Raw genomic sequence first — 17,650 nt, 5'->3', positions numbered from 1 at the left:
AGACCTCACATATCCTCCTGAGTAACAACCCTGACAGTCCTGCGCACTGTGTCTGCCTGCGATGATCTGACCTCATCTCCTGTGACCCCGTGCCCCTCTCTCATTTGCCCCACTGTGGAGCCTAGGGGTAGGTTGCTCCATCTGGACACTTGCACTGCTGGCTCCTCACCATTCAGACCTCAGCTCCAGCCCCACCTTCTCCAAGAAGCCTTCCCTGACCACCCCACCTTAAGGCAAATACTCCGACGACAGAGTCCATAAGGGGAAACTAGGGCTTCCTCTCCGCTCAAGCACTCTCTCTACCTTTACTCTATTTTTTAACAGCACTTATTAACATCTACATAATCTTGTTGATTTACTTTAATTTTCTTTGGTCCAACTTCCTTTTAACTTCTGTGAAGTTAGAAACCTTATTTATTGCTATTACCCCAGCACCTATCACAGTGGCCAGGCATCTAAGAGATCAATAAATATTGGTTAAGTGAATGAACCTAAAATGTACAAAGAACTCACACAAATTAATAAGAAAAAAAAAGCAGTTAAACAATGCGCAAACCACAGAAGAAAAGTAAAAGGCTAATAATTACATGAAAATACACTCAACCACCCTATTTCAGAAGAAAGCAAATTAAAACAAAGTACCTCTCTTTACCTCAAACTGCCCCAAATTTGAGACACAGGAAATACCAACTATAGGTGACCAGCAGAGAAAGGGCACTCTGAAGTGACGCTGGTGGGACACGTAAAGTGGCAGCCACTCAGGGGAGCAAGGGGTTGCACGCTCACAGTGAGACGTGGGCAGAGGCTGCGGCCCAAACCCCACCGTGAGTCCGTGCCTGTGCGCCCAAGGTCACCCGTATGGACAGTCACCAAGAAAACTCTGCAGGTGTTCAAAACGGTGGAGTGGGGCTACTATTTGACATGAACATTTTTCCTGACACATGTGAGGGGAAAAAGCAAACTAAAGAAAGGTAAAGTGTATCTTTTTATGTTAAAAAAAAAAGAAAACTCACACCTTATAAAACAACATACTTTTTTTTCCTACAGGCATGTATGTTTAAAAAAAAAGTATAAGAAAAAAAAAAGTATAAGGACCCTGAAAGGATAATAAAAATAGTTTTGTGTGGGGGAGAGAGATCAAAAGCGACCTTATCCTTAAGTGTATCCTTAAGTCTTTCCCTCAAGGAGCAAATGTAGTATGTGTAGCTAAAAATTGACTAAAATATCTAGTATTAGAGGCGAGTGGATAAGATGGTATAGGAAACGGTACCTTCTTTCCTAGCTCCATTCTGTTTTATTAGATGTTAAATAAGATACCGGTTACAGAACACACCAAGCTCCCAGCTTCATCCTCCGAGCCCCACTCTGCAGCAGGGGTGTGACCTTGCTCTCGGAGGAGCTGCCGGCGGGGAGGGCACCATGTGGCAATCCCTGACACCACCTTTCATTCAAATCTGACTAGTTTAATATGACACAAAACCAAAGAAACACAGGAAGGATAACCTAGAAACAACAGAGACTGGTTACACATGGGGGGCAGGGGCAAAGATGGGAAAGGAAAGGAAATGGGGTCGGGAGAACAGGGGTGAGGCAGCCTGACTCTCCTCCGGGGACACCTCTTCCTATGGAGGCTCTCAGAGCTTCAGCGATGTTTCACATCCGTCACAAACTCACAAACCAAAATCATTAAACCAACCAAGATGTGGGGGAGCCTAATGTGGAACACAAGCATTAACAAACAAGCTTCACTGTCACACCACAGAGGAGGGGTGGAGGGTTGGAGGGCTGGAGGGCTGGAGGGTGGGGAGAAAGAGCTGAGTAATTGGAACAGTATCTTGACTGAGTATCATAAAACTAAGGACAACGAGAGCCAGATTCTCAGGGCTGGGTAGAAAAAGTTACACATTACGAGAGGAGAGCTATATGCTGGTGTTAGATTGGAATCAGAGGAAATTAATATAAACTTAGGGCTTTTCACGCACACACACACACACAGATAACAGAAAGACAGCCTCTCATCTATGTCTACATGTGGGGTAAATACATACATGTCCTGGCTCTACCTGCTCAAAGGGCCTACAAGTCGTAACACCTGACACCAACCAGCACACCCAGCACCCTGATCTTGGTTTCTACATGCCTTTCCTCCATAAAAGAAACCAGGGCTCCCTGGAGAAGAGGCTGATTCCAGAGGTGGGGCAAGGGAAGTACAAAAGGAGGCGGGCACACCTTAGTGTCACAATAAAGGACGGAGCATCTTCAAAGGGTATAGGAACCGACCCAAGATGCTCTAATGGCAAAAGCTGGAGCTCTTTGAGAAACAAAGTGAACAGGGTGCCTGGGTGGCTCAGTTGGTTAAGCGACTGCCTTCAGCTCAGGCCATGATCCTGGAGTCCTGGGATCGAGTCTCGCATCGGGCTCCCAGCTCCACGGGGAGTCTGCTTCTCCCTCTGACCTTCTCCTCGCTCATGCTCTCTCTCACTGTCTCTCTCTCTCTCTCTCTCTCTCAAATAAATAAATAAATAAATAAAACTTAAAAAAAAAAAGTGAACAATGACCAGCCTTCCTACAAAATGTCAAGGTCACGCAAAACATGGGAAGACTACGGAGTTGTCACCAGTTGGAGGAGACTAAGGAGGGGGAAAAAAAAGAACTAAATGTGATGTGGGATCCCAGATTGGATCCCGGAACAGAAAAGAAAGACATTAGTGAAGACACTGGCAAAATTCAAACAAGGCCTGTGGTTCAGTTAATGATACTGTACCGATGGTAATGTCTTAGTTTTGACCAAAGTACCGTCACAAATGGTTGGTTACATAACATCTTAACACTGGGGGAAGCAAGGTGAAAGAAGAAAACGGAGGAAATCCCTGTCCTATTTCTGCAACTTTTCTACAAGTATAAAATTAGCTCAAAATTTGAATTTAAAAAATGGTATAACATGTAAGTTCAGATCCCAAAGCCTTCAGAAGAAAAAGCAGGACATAAGACAGGGTTCGAAGGCACCACTCTCTCCAGAAGAAGGCTGAATCTTGGTGGACCGCCACCGCTAAAAAGAGAGGAGGAGAAGGAAAAGCAGCCAGTGAGGAAATGCATTTGACAGTTGGCCAATGTCACCAACATGACTTATCAGAGCAGAAAATAAAAAGTGACAGGCTGATCCTAAAGTTGAAAGGGCCCTGTTCAAAAACCTGCTTAACTACATTAAGAATGGACAGCCTGCTGCACACAGTGGATTCGAACATGCCCAAACACATCACAATTTTAAAACTTCACTTTTCACATACAGAGATATCTACGAAATTCACACATCTATTTTAAGTTCCTGCATGTAGCGGAAATCTTGCTAGAAGAAGCCACTTAAATTTGCACTGTCATGTGTACAAGGGGTACTTGAATTAGCAGAGGAAGTTTATACTGTAAGAAAGACACAAAAAATAACACCTCTCACCTCCACATCCAGAACATTCTCTGTTAAGCAGGGCTCCAAGGCTATCTACAGTAGGGGTCTCTGCCATTTCTAAAATGAATAATTTAATCCTAAAAGTAATAAAGCTTCAACATTTTAATTAAGGACTTTGAATTTGTTGAATTAAAAATGAATTTGGGGGACGACTGGGTGGCTCAGTCAGCTAAGCATCTGCCTTCAGCTCGGTCGTGATCCCCGAGTCCTGGGATCGGGTCCCACATCGGGCCCCTTGCTCAGCAGGGAGCCTGCTTCTCCCTCTGCCTGCCGCGGCCCCTATTTCTGTGCTCTCGCTCTCTCTCCTCTCTGATAGATAAATAAAAATCTTAAAACAATAAAACTAAATAAAAATTAAAATTAATTTAGAATAATGCTTTCTCCTTCCCCACCAAAATAAGGTCCAACAACGACATACGTGATCCTGTTCAATTAATTTTTTTTTTGAAATCTCAATAAACTCTTGTTAGCCAGGTAACTGGCCAGTTACAAGTGTCTATTAACCATCCAGTGAAAAGAGTTACAAAGACCGCTGCCTAATGTACCAAGACCAGGAGAGAACATCAGGGGAAAGGCAGTAGTTATAACCAGTTTCTGTAGCTGGTCAGACGGGAAACTAACAAGGGCGAGGTGAGCACAGCATGAACACTGGCGTATGGGCCATTTGCTGCAAAAGGTGCTGAACCTTGGGATCTGGGTCCCTCCGTGACAAGGCAGCCCACCACACACGTAGCCACCATCTATGCCCACAGGGCATCACGGCATCACAGCAGAATGTCACTACTTGCGTGCTCTGAATAATAAAGAAGCTCGCTCCAATCTTAATCTTATCTACTTTCTGTACTTCTGCATATTTCACCCCTGGCTGTCTTTGAGGGTGGGGTTCTTCTCCACCACTAACCAAAAGCTCCACCCCTGCTTCCCACACTCCCCCTAGGTAACATAGCTTCTGTTGACCTTCCGTACAGCGCCGTCACTGTTCACCTCGTTGCAACCACCAAAGGCGCATCCAGAATGGAAGAATCTGAAATTCCATCTGGTTTCTACGCAGATGCATCTGGCTCTCTCTGGTTTCACATCAAGATTTTTCTTTTGGGGCTTTTGCTTAACATTTTAATATCAGACTATTTTATTTTGCTTAAATCTAATTTTTAACATCAAGACTTCAGTTTACTGTTGAGGTAAAACACACACATACTGAGGCAATATATCAACTACCTCTGGGAGGCAAAATGTTAACATTCTCAAACATTCCAGAAAGAGTAACAATAGTTTCTTTGGTTAGGAAGGAGAACAGATTTTCAACTGTAGGGCGCCTGGGCGGCTGAGTCGGTTGAGCGTCTAACTCTCGATTTAGGATGAGGTGAAGAGATGGAGCCCCGAGTTGGGTTCCACACTCAGCATGGAGTCTGCTTAAAAATCTGTCTCTCCGGGTGCCTGGGTGGCTCAGTGGGTTAAGCCTCTGCCTTCGGCTCAGGTCATGATCTTAGCATCCTGGGATTGAGTCCTGCATCGGGCTCTCTGCTCAGCAGAGAGCCTGCTTCCCCCTCTCTCTCTGCCTGTTTCTCTGCCTACTTGTGATTTCTCTCTCTGTGTGTCAAATAAATAAATAAAATATTAAAAAAAAAAAAAAAAAAAAAAAGAATCTGTCTCTCCCTCTGCCCCTTCCCCTGACCTGGCTCGCACATGTGCGCACACACTCTCCCCTGCTCTCCCTCTCTCAAAACCAAAAACAACAACAACAACAAAAATAAATAATAATAATAATAATAATGATAATAATAAAAATAATAAATTTGCCTGAAGCAAAATTACACAACTCACACTCACCACCTAACATATAACCAGGAACACAAATCTGAAACCATTTAACTCAGGGATGTGTTTGCAGGAGACTCAGTAGCTCAAGAAAAAATTGCTTTATCCTGGAACACTTGGATAATGAAGCCTATGTCGGTAGCTGCACGGTCCTATATGGTAGCCACCAACAACATACAGCTAATGAGCACTGTTACTGTGATTGGGGGGGGGGGGCGGTGCGCCTGGGTGGCTCAGTCCTTAAGCATCTGCCTTTGGCTCAGGTCCTGATCCCAGGGTGCTGGGATCGAGTCCCACATCAGGTGCTCTGCTCTGTGGGGAGCCTGCTTCTCCCTCTCCCACTCCCCATGCTTATTCCATCTCTCACTGTTGTCTCTGTCAAATAAATAAATAAAACCTATAAAAAACAAAAAAGTGTGTCCCCTCCTGTCCTTCAGAAAGGAAAAGGTGGGTCCCTAGACCTTGTGCCTGTAAGTATAAACTGCTGAGCTTCTGAAATTAATTCTCTCTCAGAGGCCTGAAGCTAACAGCACTCGGTGTACTGCAAAGTAAGATGGTCGAGGATACACTGGAATAAGGACAAGAAATGGTGCAGCTGAGCAGTGCGGAAATTTCTGTAACAGAACTAGCCATGTGCTAGCCAGGAGACATCCGTGAGCTAATCTCTCAAGGACCAGGGAACAAAATGGAGTATCAGGTCAAGACAAATTCTCATGAAGAGAACTGCTAATAAAAAGCATGATACTTCAAAACTAAATACCACTGGGTTAAGTCATGTGGCTTCTAATCAGCATGACTAAGAAGTCCCGGATGCCCGGGGAAAACATCTTTCACTTCTTTACCCTGGGAAGTAGTGACATTTCCAAAAAGCAAACCTGCATCGTGGCACCCTCCTGGAAACAATCCTCATTTTACTCTACACTCTGCCATTCTTACGAACTTCTGCTTTCCCACTCTTCTTTCCTAAGTTTTAGACGAGGCAGAAAAAGGGAAACAACACGATTACACAAAAAGGGTAACCACCCCTCTCCCACGTTACTTAGCATCATGCAGTGATTCGTAATTCTTCAGTGGATGACTTCCCACATTTCCAATACGAAATACATTCACCCAGATGAAAAAAACCTTCAAAGAAATGTAATAGACCACAGAAAAGTTTGTTTCCAATACATGAACTATAGCAATTACTTGCATTTTGTTACCAGAACTGTGACTCTGAGGTTTGTGTATTTTCAACATTCTTAATATAAAGCACAAAGCAATTATCCAGAAACTTTTCCGGCATTTGGGCATCACAGAGAAAAACATGCACATTCTGGTCCTGGCCACAACACTGCTAAATGCTAAGGAAACACAGAATTCCTTCACTAGGACTTTTAATTTCTTGTGAATCAGGGAGGAGAGAAATGTAGTTCCAAATACATCATTTTAGGGGAACACAAACCACAGAGTTAACCATGCACGGTCACTACACCAACGCAACAGTAAATCCCTCACGCCGCCCGCCATTTCACCAAAGCACAGTATGAAAATGATCAAGTACTTCTCTTGTGTGTATTTCGATCAAAAATTTTTTTTGTTTTTACACCTTCACGGAAGGAAAGACTTCAGCAAAGAAACCCATCCGTTTACAAATCCCTCCTCCATCCCCATTTAAGGCTGTTCTTAAGGTCTAACACAAAGGTAACACACTTTTTTTTTTTTCTCGCAAACAACCCTTAACAAATATAAAAGCAATTCTCAGCTCCCAGACCTACAAAAAAAGCCAAGGGCCAGTGCATTTTCAAACTGAAGTGTCTTTTAGAGGCGACTAGAGCACAGCTCCCTTATTTTCCAGACACAGAATCTGAAGACCAGTTGGAAGGGGTCATGGGTAGACCACCGTCACACAGGACACCAGCTACTAAAATGACTTATTAAGGGACTCAGTCCGGGCCTATGGGAACTTCCTGTGAGGAAGATACTAATGAAGTTCAGGGGGAAATGAGAAAACAATGCTAGTTGCTAAGTGGGGCCACGGCCACCTCGTGCCGCAGGAGCTCCATCAAAGGACCGGTGACGTGGAAATCTCCATCTGACGTCCGTAATGTGCCAGACATTATATTAGCGGCACAATATTTATAAACTGGAAAATTAGGGAGGTGGATATTAACTAGGTAAAGGCAATCTAGTTAAAGCAGTATCATGGGCAAAGGCCAGGAGGCAGGAATGACCCCGCCGTCCCCTGCCCCACATCTGTGGAGAACATAGCAGTAAACGGGAGTAACGTGGTCCTGGGTTCCTATCCCAGTTCCTCATTTGCTGGTATGTGACTGCATTCGTCTGCTACCTCTGCTGTCACAAATTACCACAAATTTAGTAAATTAAAAAAAGCTATGTTTATCTCTCAGTTCTGGAGGTCATAAATCCAAAACAGGCCTCAGTGGACTAAAATCAAGGTGTCCATAGGGCATGTTCCCTCTGGAGGCCTCCGGGGAGAATCCGTCTCCATAGGCAGTCAGCGCTCTCTGGCTTGGGGCTCCTTCGACCATCAAAGACAGCAAGGGCTGGACAAGTCCTTCTCAAATTGTGTCACTCTGACACTGTTCTTTGCCCCTCGATTCCAATTTTAAGGATCCTCCTGATGACACTGGGCCCCCTCAGATAATCCGGGATGATCTCCCATTCTCAAAGTCAGCTGATTAGCAACACAATTCCTCAAGAAACCTCAACTGTCCCTTGCCATGCGACGTACTATATTCATAGGTTCTGGTGATTAGAACACGGGCATCTCTGGGGAGCCATCCCAGTGACCTCGAGCCAGTTAACAGCCTCCTCACAGCCTGTTTCCTCACCAGAGACAGTCACAGGGCCATATTCACAGTTCCTACTTCAAAGAGGGAAGACTGGATCATGCAGATAAAGGGCTTGACTCCCGGAAAGGCTCAGCCTAATATCAGCTTACCATACTCAGCTTTACATAAAAAGTAGCCAAGTAGAGACCAGAACTGGGTTTGGTGCAGAGTTGTTTCACTATAAGCTTGTGACTTTATTATAGAAGGTGATCCCTGAGAGTTTTTAAAGATCTTAATGTTTTTGGTCCTTTGCCTAGAGTCTTAGCTTCAAAAACATCAAAAGGGCAAGCCAAAATCCCTTAAGAAATAGGACACACACACACACACACACACACACACACACACACAGACCCTAAAAAGGACAATCCTCCAAAGGTAGAAAATATCACAAAACAGAAAGTGAAGATAGCATTATTTTTAAAATACACAGGTTCAAGGAATCAAAATATCTATAAATGACTAAATTTGATTCTGAGCTTCCTGCATACCTTTTGCTTACCCCAGCCCCTCTCTATGTTCTCTCTAGCTCCCTGCACTTACCTGAAGGCTAACACCTCATTCTCCTGGGAAACCCTCCCTGCGCCAGCACCATCTCCTCTGAGGGGTCAGTGATCTAATGTGAATGACCCGCCTCCACACTCCAACCACCTGGCGGAAACCGGTCCCCAGACTTGCCTGTAGGCAAGCTTACCTGTCTGCCATCCTATCTGGTGGTATTACATGTTGGGGAACTAGTTTTACTCAAAGTTGGAGCACACAGTAGATCTTCAAATGTCTGTTCGATCAGTAAGTAAGTCGTGCTTCTGACTCTAACCTGAAGTGCGGGGCGGGGGTTGGGGGGGTTGCCTTTGGCCTTAATTCTTCTCTAGCAGCATTTACAAGGCTTAAGAGATAAGTCGTAAGGGGAATAAAAATATCTCCTATGAAACATGGGGACATCCTTGCTGTAACTACAGCAACATCACAAAGAAGTCAGTTTTGGGCACAGGAACAAAAAGCATGGAATTTCTAACATACTCATTCTATGTACTAATCAGTCCCCAGAGGGCCTCAGAACTCAAGGAGACAGCTAGGAAAAGATTTCCCTCTACAAGCACAGTGACAATGAATGTGATTTTCCAAGAAAAACAAGTAATCCTGAAACCTGCTTCATTCACGGAGAACTGTTAAACCCAATGCCTCATCCAAACTCTCAAGAGTTAGACCCAGGAACTCAGGAAAAAAAACAATCTCAGAATGAACCTTCCTTATCTAAGAAATCAGTCCCCTGTTTTCTCAGTACCTTTAAAAATGTCTGTCACTTATAGAATAAGAAAATCCTCCCCTCTGGACTTCTTGATATTATATAAAAGTTCACAAGCTAACGGAAAAGCGCTCCAGAAAAAGCTTTATTCATGAATAAGGATATGGAGGAAAGCGCTCTGTATGCGCCCGGACTCAATTCTACCAGCAAAGCACAGCTCTGTCAGATGCCACCTGACAGAGTGGGTGACCCTACACTGGAATTAGCAGTTCCTCCACTAATAAATTCCTCTTTTAAAAAATTCACTATTGGGTGCATGGGTGGCTCAGTGGGTTAAGCTTCTGCCTTGGGCTCAGGGTCCTGGGATTCAGCCCCACATCGGGCTCTCTGCTCAGCAGGGAGCCTGCTTCCCCCTCTCTTTCTCTCTCCCTGCCTCTCTGCCTCCTTGTGGTCTGTGTGTGTGTGTGTGTGTGTGTCAAATAAATAAATAAAATCTTTAAAAAAAATTTTTTTAAATAAAATAAAATAAAAAATTCATTACAACTGCAGTTCCCAAAGGGTGTTCCTTAGAAAACTAATGCCACAAGGATGCATAGTCAACTAAGTTTAGGAACTCCTAACAGTGGCAGAAGAAAGTAGAAATGGCATCCTTAGTTAATGGTTTAGTGTATTTTCAAGGTTAACATTTAAGTACCATGTAAATTTCAGTTCAGCTCATTAGGATTCCAGTGTCAGGGGAGAGTGAAACTCCAGCAGAAAGGCAGAGAAAGAAGAGTGCATTAGGCAGGGGCCCACGCAGTCTTGTCATGAGCGATGCCTACACTCTGGTCTGAGGAACCAGCAAGGCCAGGCAACAGAAGTGGTGGTGGGAAGGAATCCAAGGCGACTTAACATCTCACTGCTCCAATCGCTCTCACTTGAGCAATTTCAAGGTCAAGTGCCTTTATTATAGTCATTCATTCAACCTTTTAGCTACAACAGTGGTCAAGCAGGGTGTTGAAGCTGGAGGAGCAGGAGGATAAAACCTGGGCCTCAAGGCACTCAATCAAAATATTATCTGAACAAAGCAGCTCATATCCTGGTGGGAAAGTCATTTCCATAGTGAGAACACCATGCCACAGGAACAGAAAGTACAAGCAAAGGAAGGCCTGTGTCCACTGGTTGGTCAGGTTATACAATACCTTGTGTAGAATTCTTTAAGGAAACATACATGATACTTAAAGTGCTTTTAGCCAAGCGGCTTTCTAATTGAGCTGCTATGGACATGAAGACTATGACTTTATTCACAAAGTATCGTACAGAGGATGTAGCTATATAAAATAATCACTGACTCTTCTCTCCACCACCTTCAATCTTACAGATACACAAACTCACACAAAGAAGAGTTCAATATTTTCTTCAAGTTTATAGCTCCTGTCCTTGGCACACAAAGGGTACACACTAGGCAGTGCCATCTCCCAGACCACAGCTTCCCTCACTAGCCAGCACTGTCCCTCCTGTAGGCCAAAGGAAAAAAAGGACTGAAATTGGTTGCAAATTTTCTCTTTTCAAAAAGTCACTACATCAGGGGTCCCTGGGAGGCTCAGAAGGTTAAGTACCTGCCTTCAGCTCAGGTCATGATCCTGGGGTCCTGGGATGGAGCCCCGCATCAGGCTCCCTCCTCAGCAGGGAGTCTGCTTCTCCCTCTCCCTCCTTCCCCTGCTGGAGGGCACTCTTTCTCTCTAATAAACAAAAAATCTTTTTTAAAAAAGTCACTGAATCACAGCGGAATATAACAACATTTTACCAGAACACGTTTATAGCAAATAATGAAATAAGTATAAGATGGAAAAAAATCCAGTAAGCAACTTAAAAACACTGACCCCTCTACCAAATTTTCTTTAGGAAAAAAAGAAAGCCTGCCTGCCAAGATCAAAAGTGGAAAAGTTCAAAGATGCTCTGCAGTCTGGGGAGAGGGGAGAACTCCGAGAGACTGGTTTCCCTCCCAATCCTGAAACACACACAGACTGCTGGCCCACAATTAATCATTCAGCACTTTGAAATGATCAAACATTAATGAGGAATGTGTAAGACCTATTATAAAAAATTAAAAGGTCTGAATAAATGAATAATCATGCTGCAACCCTAGAAAGGGAGGCAAAATGTTAGGAAGACATCCATCACCTCTAAGTCAATATATACCTTTAACACAATTGCTACCAAAACCAGCCAAATGATATAAAAGAGGATTCCACAGGACACAAGACTTAGGGGAGGCAAAGTTCAGACTTTACCAGGTAATAACTTACAAAGCAAGAAATGAAATTATATTTACTCATACAAAAAGAGGTATCTAGACCAAAAGAAAACATAGAAACAAACCCGCTTACATGTAAACTATTTTGAGATAAAGCCAGGCATCATCAAGATGAGGGAACATGGAAGCATTATTTTGTAAATGGTGCTGATTAGCCAATAAGAAGGGGAGGAAAAAACTACTGTGCTCTGTCCTCTGAAAAAAGCCAGAGAAATCCAGGTAGCATGAAGTGTTAAACAATTTTTAAAAATTAAAAAAGAAAATGAACTAATTAGTGACCAGATTTTTAGGGGGGAAAAAAAGAAATCAAGAAAAAGAACCACAGATTAAACTACATGAAAATACAGAAGTGCTATATAACAAACAGTGACAGTAACACAGCTAGGAAAACAGTGGACAGAAACACGACAAAGCAGCACCGCCCATATCACCTAACAGGCAGGCCCCCGTCAACGGACAGATCAGCACCAAGACTGCGATCAGGGGGCAAAGGACCCAGATAACTGAGATGAAAGGCAAGAATTAAAACCACAAAAAGAGAAAGCAGTCAGTATTAAGTCCTCAGGCAGAAAGCCAATTTTCCATACGATAATGTGTAAAAGTTATCAAATGTTATAGAGATGGTCTTGAGAGGGACAAAGTACCACGGAACCAGATCTTAGAACTGAACTCACGCATTTCTGAGGCAGGCATGGACTCTCTTAGCACACTCCCCACACCCAGACATGAGGCTTCACGTCAGTACATTCTCAGAAGACTTGTCCACTGAGGCCAGCTAGCTTCAAGAAAAATGTCAGAGACTGTCCTGGATATTTCTAAGACAATTAAAAAAAATTAAAGCAAAGGAAAGAGGTGCATTTTGGAAACACCTGTGTGGTGCTGAACCAGGCCATCTGCTTTCTACAACAGACCAAGTACTTCTCCAGGTAAGCTCTCCATAAGCAATTGTTAAGTGAGGCAAATGTGTCTTAGGCCTCAATTTGTTGCACACAATCTAAACACAACCCTGACCTATAATTTGCATTCCAAACTATAACATTAAAAAAAAAGTGTGCACACATTTCTCTTACTAAACATCTACTATTCACAAGTAAAATACTGTCTGACTTCTGGGTATGAGAAAGGAAAGTTGGGGTGGGGGGAAACCAGATGCTCAAAGCAAGATTTTAGTGCACATATTATGTATGGAAAGTCATCATTCTACACTTGTCTTTTTCCTCTAAAAGTGCTTCATTAAACTTAAGTGAGAATTTACCCACAAAAATGAAGTGAAAAATGATGAATCAGAATGAATCTCAGCTCTTGCAAAGTTCATATCCAGAAGGATTTTACCAGACCCCACTAGAGTCACAAGCTAGGGAAGAAGTGTAGCTAAGGTAATCAGAGACTAGATTTATTCTGACAAGAAACTGCCTGGGATCATTTGTCAGTATTAGGGATTTGACCAAAGAGGTTCACTTTGTTCTTTCAAATAGTTTTTACCCATTTATCACCTTTCCTTGCTTAAAAAAAGAAAAGAAAAAACAGGGGAGAAAAGATTACTATCTTATACTTGGAAAAGTTCTTCCAAAAAAGAAGTAATATTTTGGAAGCTTCTTCTTCTTCTTTTTTTTTTTTTTTTTAAGATTTTATTTATTTATTTGACAGAGAGAGATCACAAGCAGGCAGAAAGGCAGGCAGAGAGAGAGGAGGAAGCAGGCTCCCTGCTGAGCAGAGAGTCCGATATGGGGCTCGATCCCAGGACCCTGAGATCATGACCCGAGCCGAAGGCAGCGGCTTAACCCACTGAGCCACCCAGGCGCCCCTATTTTGGAAGCTTCTGAATGAAAAAGTAATTTGTGAAGAATCACTAGCACACAATACAAGCTAACCAGATAATAAAACATCCTTCCACCATTCCGAAGTGTCCTCTGCAACTCAAGAACTTGAACGCTACCATCAGGTCAATGAGTGAGTGACTGCAGACTGGCCTTTCACGCACAGTTTTCACTTGAGATCTCTGGGGGGGCTTTCATTTCTAAGAACATTTCTGAGTATCGGCTTCTTAAGCTCTTTTATGCTGGCAGTATGCTGCTTTCAAAATTCAAACTTTAAGTCTTCTTAGTCACCTGAATCTGGGCAGCTCAGAGTCTTTCCAGTGGACAGACACATACTTATGTGACAGCTTGATTTCCTCTCACGATGTCCCCAAGGTGAAAAACACAAATGCAGTAGATCCTCTATCCGTACAACCCTAAGCCAGGGTTTATCTCAAAACGGCCAGTCATATGATTGTTTGATTGTACTAGTATACTATCTAATCCTCCTCCCCGCAAAATAATGGAAGCAATCTAATACCCAGTAATAGAAGGACAGTTATGTATTTTTGGTTGATCTACTGGGGAAAAGATGACACAGCCATCAATCTGATCGCTCACTTGGCAAAGAGTGACTGAACCCTGCTATGCGCCAGATGCTGGGGGAAGAGCATTTACGGAAGACACACAGGCCCTGCGCTCAGAAATCTCAGTCTAAGGAAGAAGACAGATATTAAAACAAATCTCATAACTTCATACATAAATACAAAGTACGTTAAGTGCTATGAATGAGAACTGATAAGATACCCAACTGAGATCAGGGCAAACTGTAGAAGTGGTATCTGACCGGACCCTGTAGGATGAATCAGGGTCTGACAGGTGGAGAGCTGGACGCTAGAGGATGGGGAGAACAGACCCTAATGTGAGGAAGAAGGGGCAAGAGGTGACACCAGCTGAGGGTCCACTGGTCTAGTCCAGGGGCGAGGGAAGGGACCTGGAGCAGCACAGTAACAGAAGACACAGACAAGTGAGCAGATGAAAGTGTATCCAACAGAAAACTGACAGGAGGTCATGACTGGCACAGAGAAGAACAAGAAACAACATGAAAAGATGGGCAGGACACAATGTTTCATTTAAAAAGTAGGGACCTCAAATAATACATGATTCAGTTAAGTATAAATAAATAAAACAAAATTTTATATATATATATACACATATATATGCTGTAATGTAACATGACTCTTATACTTGTAAAACTACTTCCCAAAGGAAATGTATTCCTAAATTATGGTATACCCAACTGGTAACATAACCACTAAAAGCTCTGACCACAACTTGTATCTATAGACTCAAAAAAGAGATCATGGCATATTAAATTTTCAGTATAAAATATATATTTGCAGACACAGAACGATCAAGCTACAGTTTAAAAAGCTAAACATCTTAGAAAACTGTATTTGAGATGGCATAGTGTTTTGTTTGCCAATACAACACAAAACAGTGTATTTTATATACATACAGAGAAAAAGAATCGGGACAATTAAAATATGTAATCATAAGGGTAACACACATAAAAGAAGGTAACGATATATACACATCTGCCGCAAGTACTGATGTCTGGATAGGAACCACTCTTACCTTTCTTTAGCGAGTGCAGCGCTGACGTGAAGAAGGTCAGGTAACCAGGAGGCTGGGGCGAGCCACTGAACTCAAAGTAGCCGAGGACTCCGGGCTGCGGGAACAAGAGCAGAATGAGGTGACTGAGGGACCGGCGGCCACTGTGTCACAGGAATATTTTAAATCGGGACATGCCATTATTATTATTTGGCAACTGCAATTCGTTGTGTTTCATTTTTTAAGAAGCCTAACCACATGAACAAAATTGCGGGACAGGACTGAGCTTTCCCTCCATCTAGACAACCTGCAGGGTAAGGCAGGGAGACACAGAGCATTTAGAGAGGCACTGAGAGCTGAAACTTCCTTCCTTCTCCCTAAGTGGGTCTCTCCACCCTCAGAGCACAGTTCTCCTAGGTCCCTGACTAGAAACCTCACCGTCAAGTTCAAGTACTCACGCCTTTTATCCAAGTGTCTCCAGGTAAACGAAATCAGTGATTCCGGTTTTACGAAAGGTTTCTTCGTAACCTTTCTCAGATTTCTTCCTCAATCGCTTCCTCCCATTCACACCAAACATGCCTTCACACTTACGGAAATCAGGTTAAATGAGATTGGCTCCACTGGTGTTCATGGTCATCCTTCCAGGGGCATTTTCCCCCCACATCCAGACCCCCGCCCCCAGCCTGTACAATGGCAACCGTCCTGTCTGGTCAGGTCAGTCTGCAGAGGGTCCATCTCTTACCCTCTTGCTCCTCTAGTCCCACAAGCTTCTTTCCACCTGCCCATACCATTTCTCTAAGCTTTAGCACAGAACACTCCTGCGATCTGCCAAACCAATTAATTGTCCCCTACCAGACATATTCTGGCTCCCAGGTCAGGATAATTGCTTCCTTCTCTGAAGGCCCTGTGGCACAAATTCTGTCTGTGATAATAGCATCTGTCCGAAAAGCCAAACCGTGAGATCCCTGGGGAAAGTGCTGGGCCTGGAGTCTGATGCTGAATGGGCTTGGGTGGACCCTTCAGTGGGAAGCCTCAGTCTCCTTCTCTGGCAAATGGGGACATTTCATCACAGGGTTATTGAGAAGAATGAGCTTGATAAGGCACTAGGCAAATGTAAAGACTCCTTTTTGGCCCTAAAACACGCTCTTAGTAAGTAACTGAACTGATTTGATCGCTGGGACAAAATCAGATCCCAAAGGTAAAGCAGAAGTTTAATCTCTGGGTAAAATTTTACATCAGTATATTGCTAAAAAAAAAAAAAAAAAAAAAAAAAAAGGAAAGTTCTGATCTGTAGTGGAACACACACTCTTTCAAATCTAAAGCACTTGCTTATTTTAAGATTCAATTCTAAATAAATCAACTGGTTTTTAGAAACTGACAGAATCAGAATGGTTAATCCTAACATCTAAAAAATGAAATCTTTAGACATTCTAGTCAATCAGTTAATATTGGGCATAAAAGATAACAGAAATGAACACAACAGAAAGATAACAGACTCATTCCGGTTTCTTTAAATTCTGACCAATCTTCCAAACCAAAATCAAGTAGAATAAATTCACCCTACATATTAAGAAATGTTCCGTGGCTAAAAATTAAAGGAGGTCAATGTCAGCCCTCTTCCCACTTACGTTAACAGGAAGGGGCACAGGGCCCAGGAGCGTGCACCTGTCTACACGCGTGGTACAGCTGCACGTCTCATGTATACATATGCACACGTGTACACACAGTAATGGAAGGAAGGGAAATGGGAATTCTGAGTCTTCAAGGAAAACCCAAATTCAACGTTTCAAAACGAGTATCGGGCGGACCGACTGCAGGGGTCCTCTGTGCACACCTCCCCAGAGTAAGGGTTTACTCTTGTTGACAGCTTCACAGCTGCGGTTTTTCAAGTGCCTTCGTGACTGGGATGAAGGAGCCACATCTTCAAGAGAACAGGCATTGCAATTTTCGAGCACTGTGGCCAAAGCAATCCCATAAAAAATACAAAGCAAACAATCTCATTTGCAAGGTTATGTTCACTTCTCTCTGCCACAGAAATGAAGACCGTAAGAATCAACAACTTCAGCGGATGGTACAAAGCAACAGAAACTGTAAAAAACGAGCCATTCACAACACAAGGAGCACGCAAAGTCTATTTCAAGAGTTATTTTTCAAATATTGATAATACCATTAACGGTCTGTATTTAATTTTGAAAACTGGCAGGTTTGAGAACGAAACTTAAAATATTTCAGACAAGAAAGTGCATATTCATGCACAAGGACCTTTCTAGGTCCGGGCCCACAGTTTGCTCAGCAGCAAATAAACCCAGGGCCCACTGCCAGGCAGACGACACTGTCCTGGCCTCGAACACCTGCGAGGCCCTCTCAAGTGAGCCGGCAGGGCACGCAGGCCGAAGCCCTGCCTGCCAGGTACGAAGCCCGTACACGGGCTGTGCCTCCTCACTCTGATGCTCACCAACATGTGACGGTCTTCTTCCCCTAGTGGCCTACTGGTCCACTCCTGGATGCTTAACTGGCCCCCAGGGGGAAAGCTCACAGGAGTTCCACTGCCTGCGCGTACTCGGGACCCACGACAGGAGGACGCCT

At 43.4% G+C, this 17,650-nt stretch overlaps 1 protein-coding gene across 3 annotated transcripts in view; it reads right to left on the bottom strand.

Annotated features, from left to right (window-relative positions):
* The window catches only part of LOC111156063 (thioredoxin domain containing 11), a 59,579-nt gene that overhangs the window by 20,308 nt on the left and 21,621 nt on the right, over positions 1–17,650 (bottom strand). For 2 of the 3 annotated variants that reach the window (XM_022516647.1, XM_022516648.1), the window contains one exon: positions 15,089–15,182. In XM_022516647.1, the coding sequence (XP_022372355.1) occupies positions 15,089–15,182 (94 nt within the window). Of the gene's footprint in view, positions 1–2,111; positions 2,170–14,327; positions 14,345–15,082; positions 15,183–17,650 lie in introns of all 3 variants that reach the window. The other variant, XM_022516646.1, reaches the window with a different exon arrangement.

The sequence above is a fragment of the Enhydra lutris genome, unplaced genomic scaffold, assembly GCF_002288905.1.
Source record: "Enhydra lutris kenyoni isolate GAN:26980312 unplaced genomic scaffold, ASM228890v2 scaffoldscaffold45, whole genome shotgun sequence".
Classification (NCBI taxonomy): Eukaryota; Metazoa; Chordata; class Mammalia; order Carnivora; family Mustelidae; genus Enhydra; species Enhydra lutris.
This window is presented reverse-complemented; position numbering and strand designations above follow the sequence as displayed.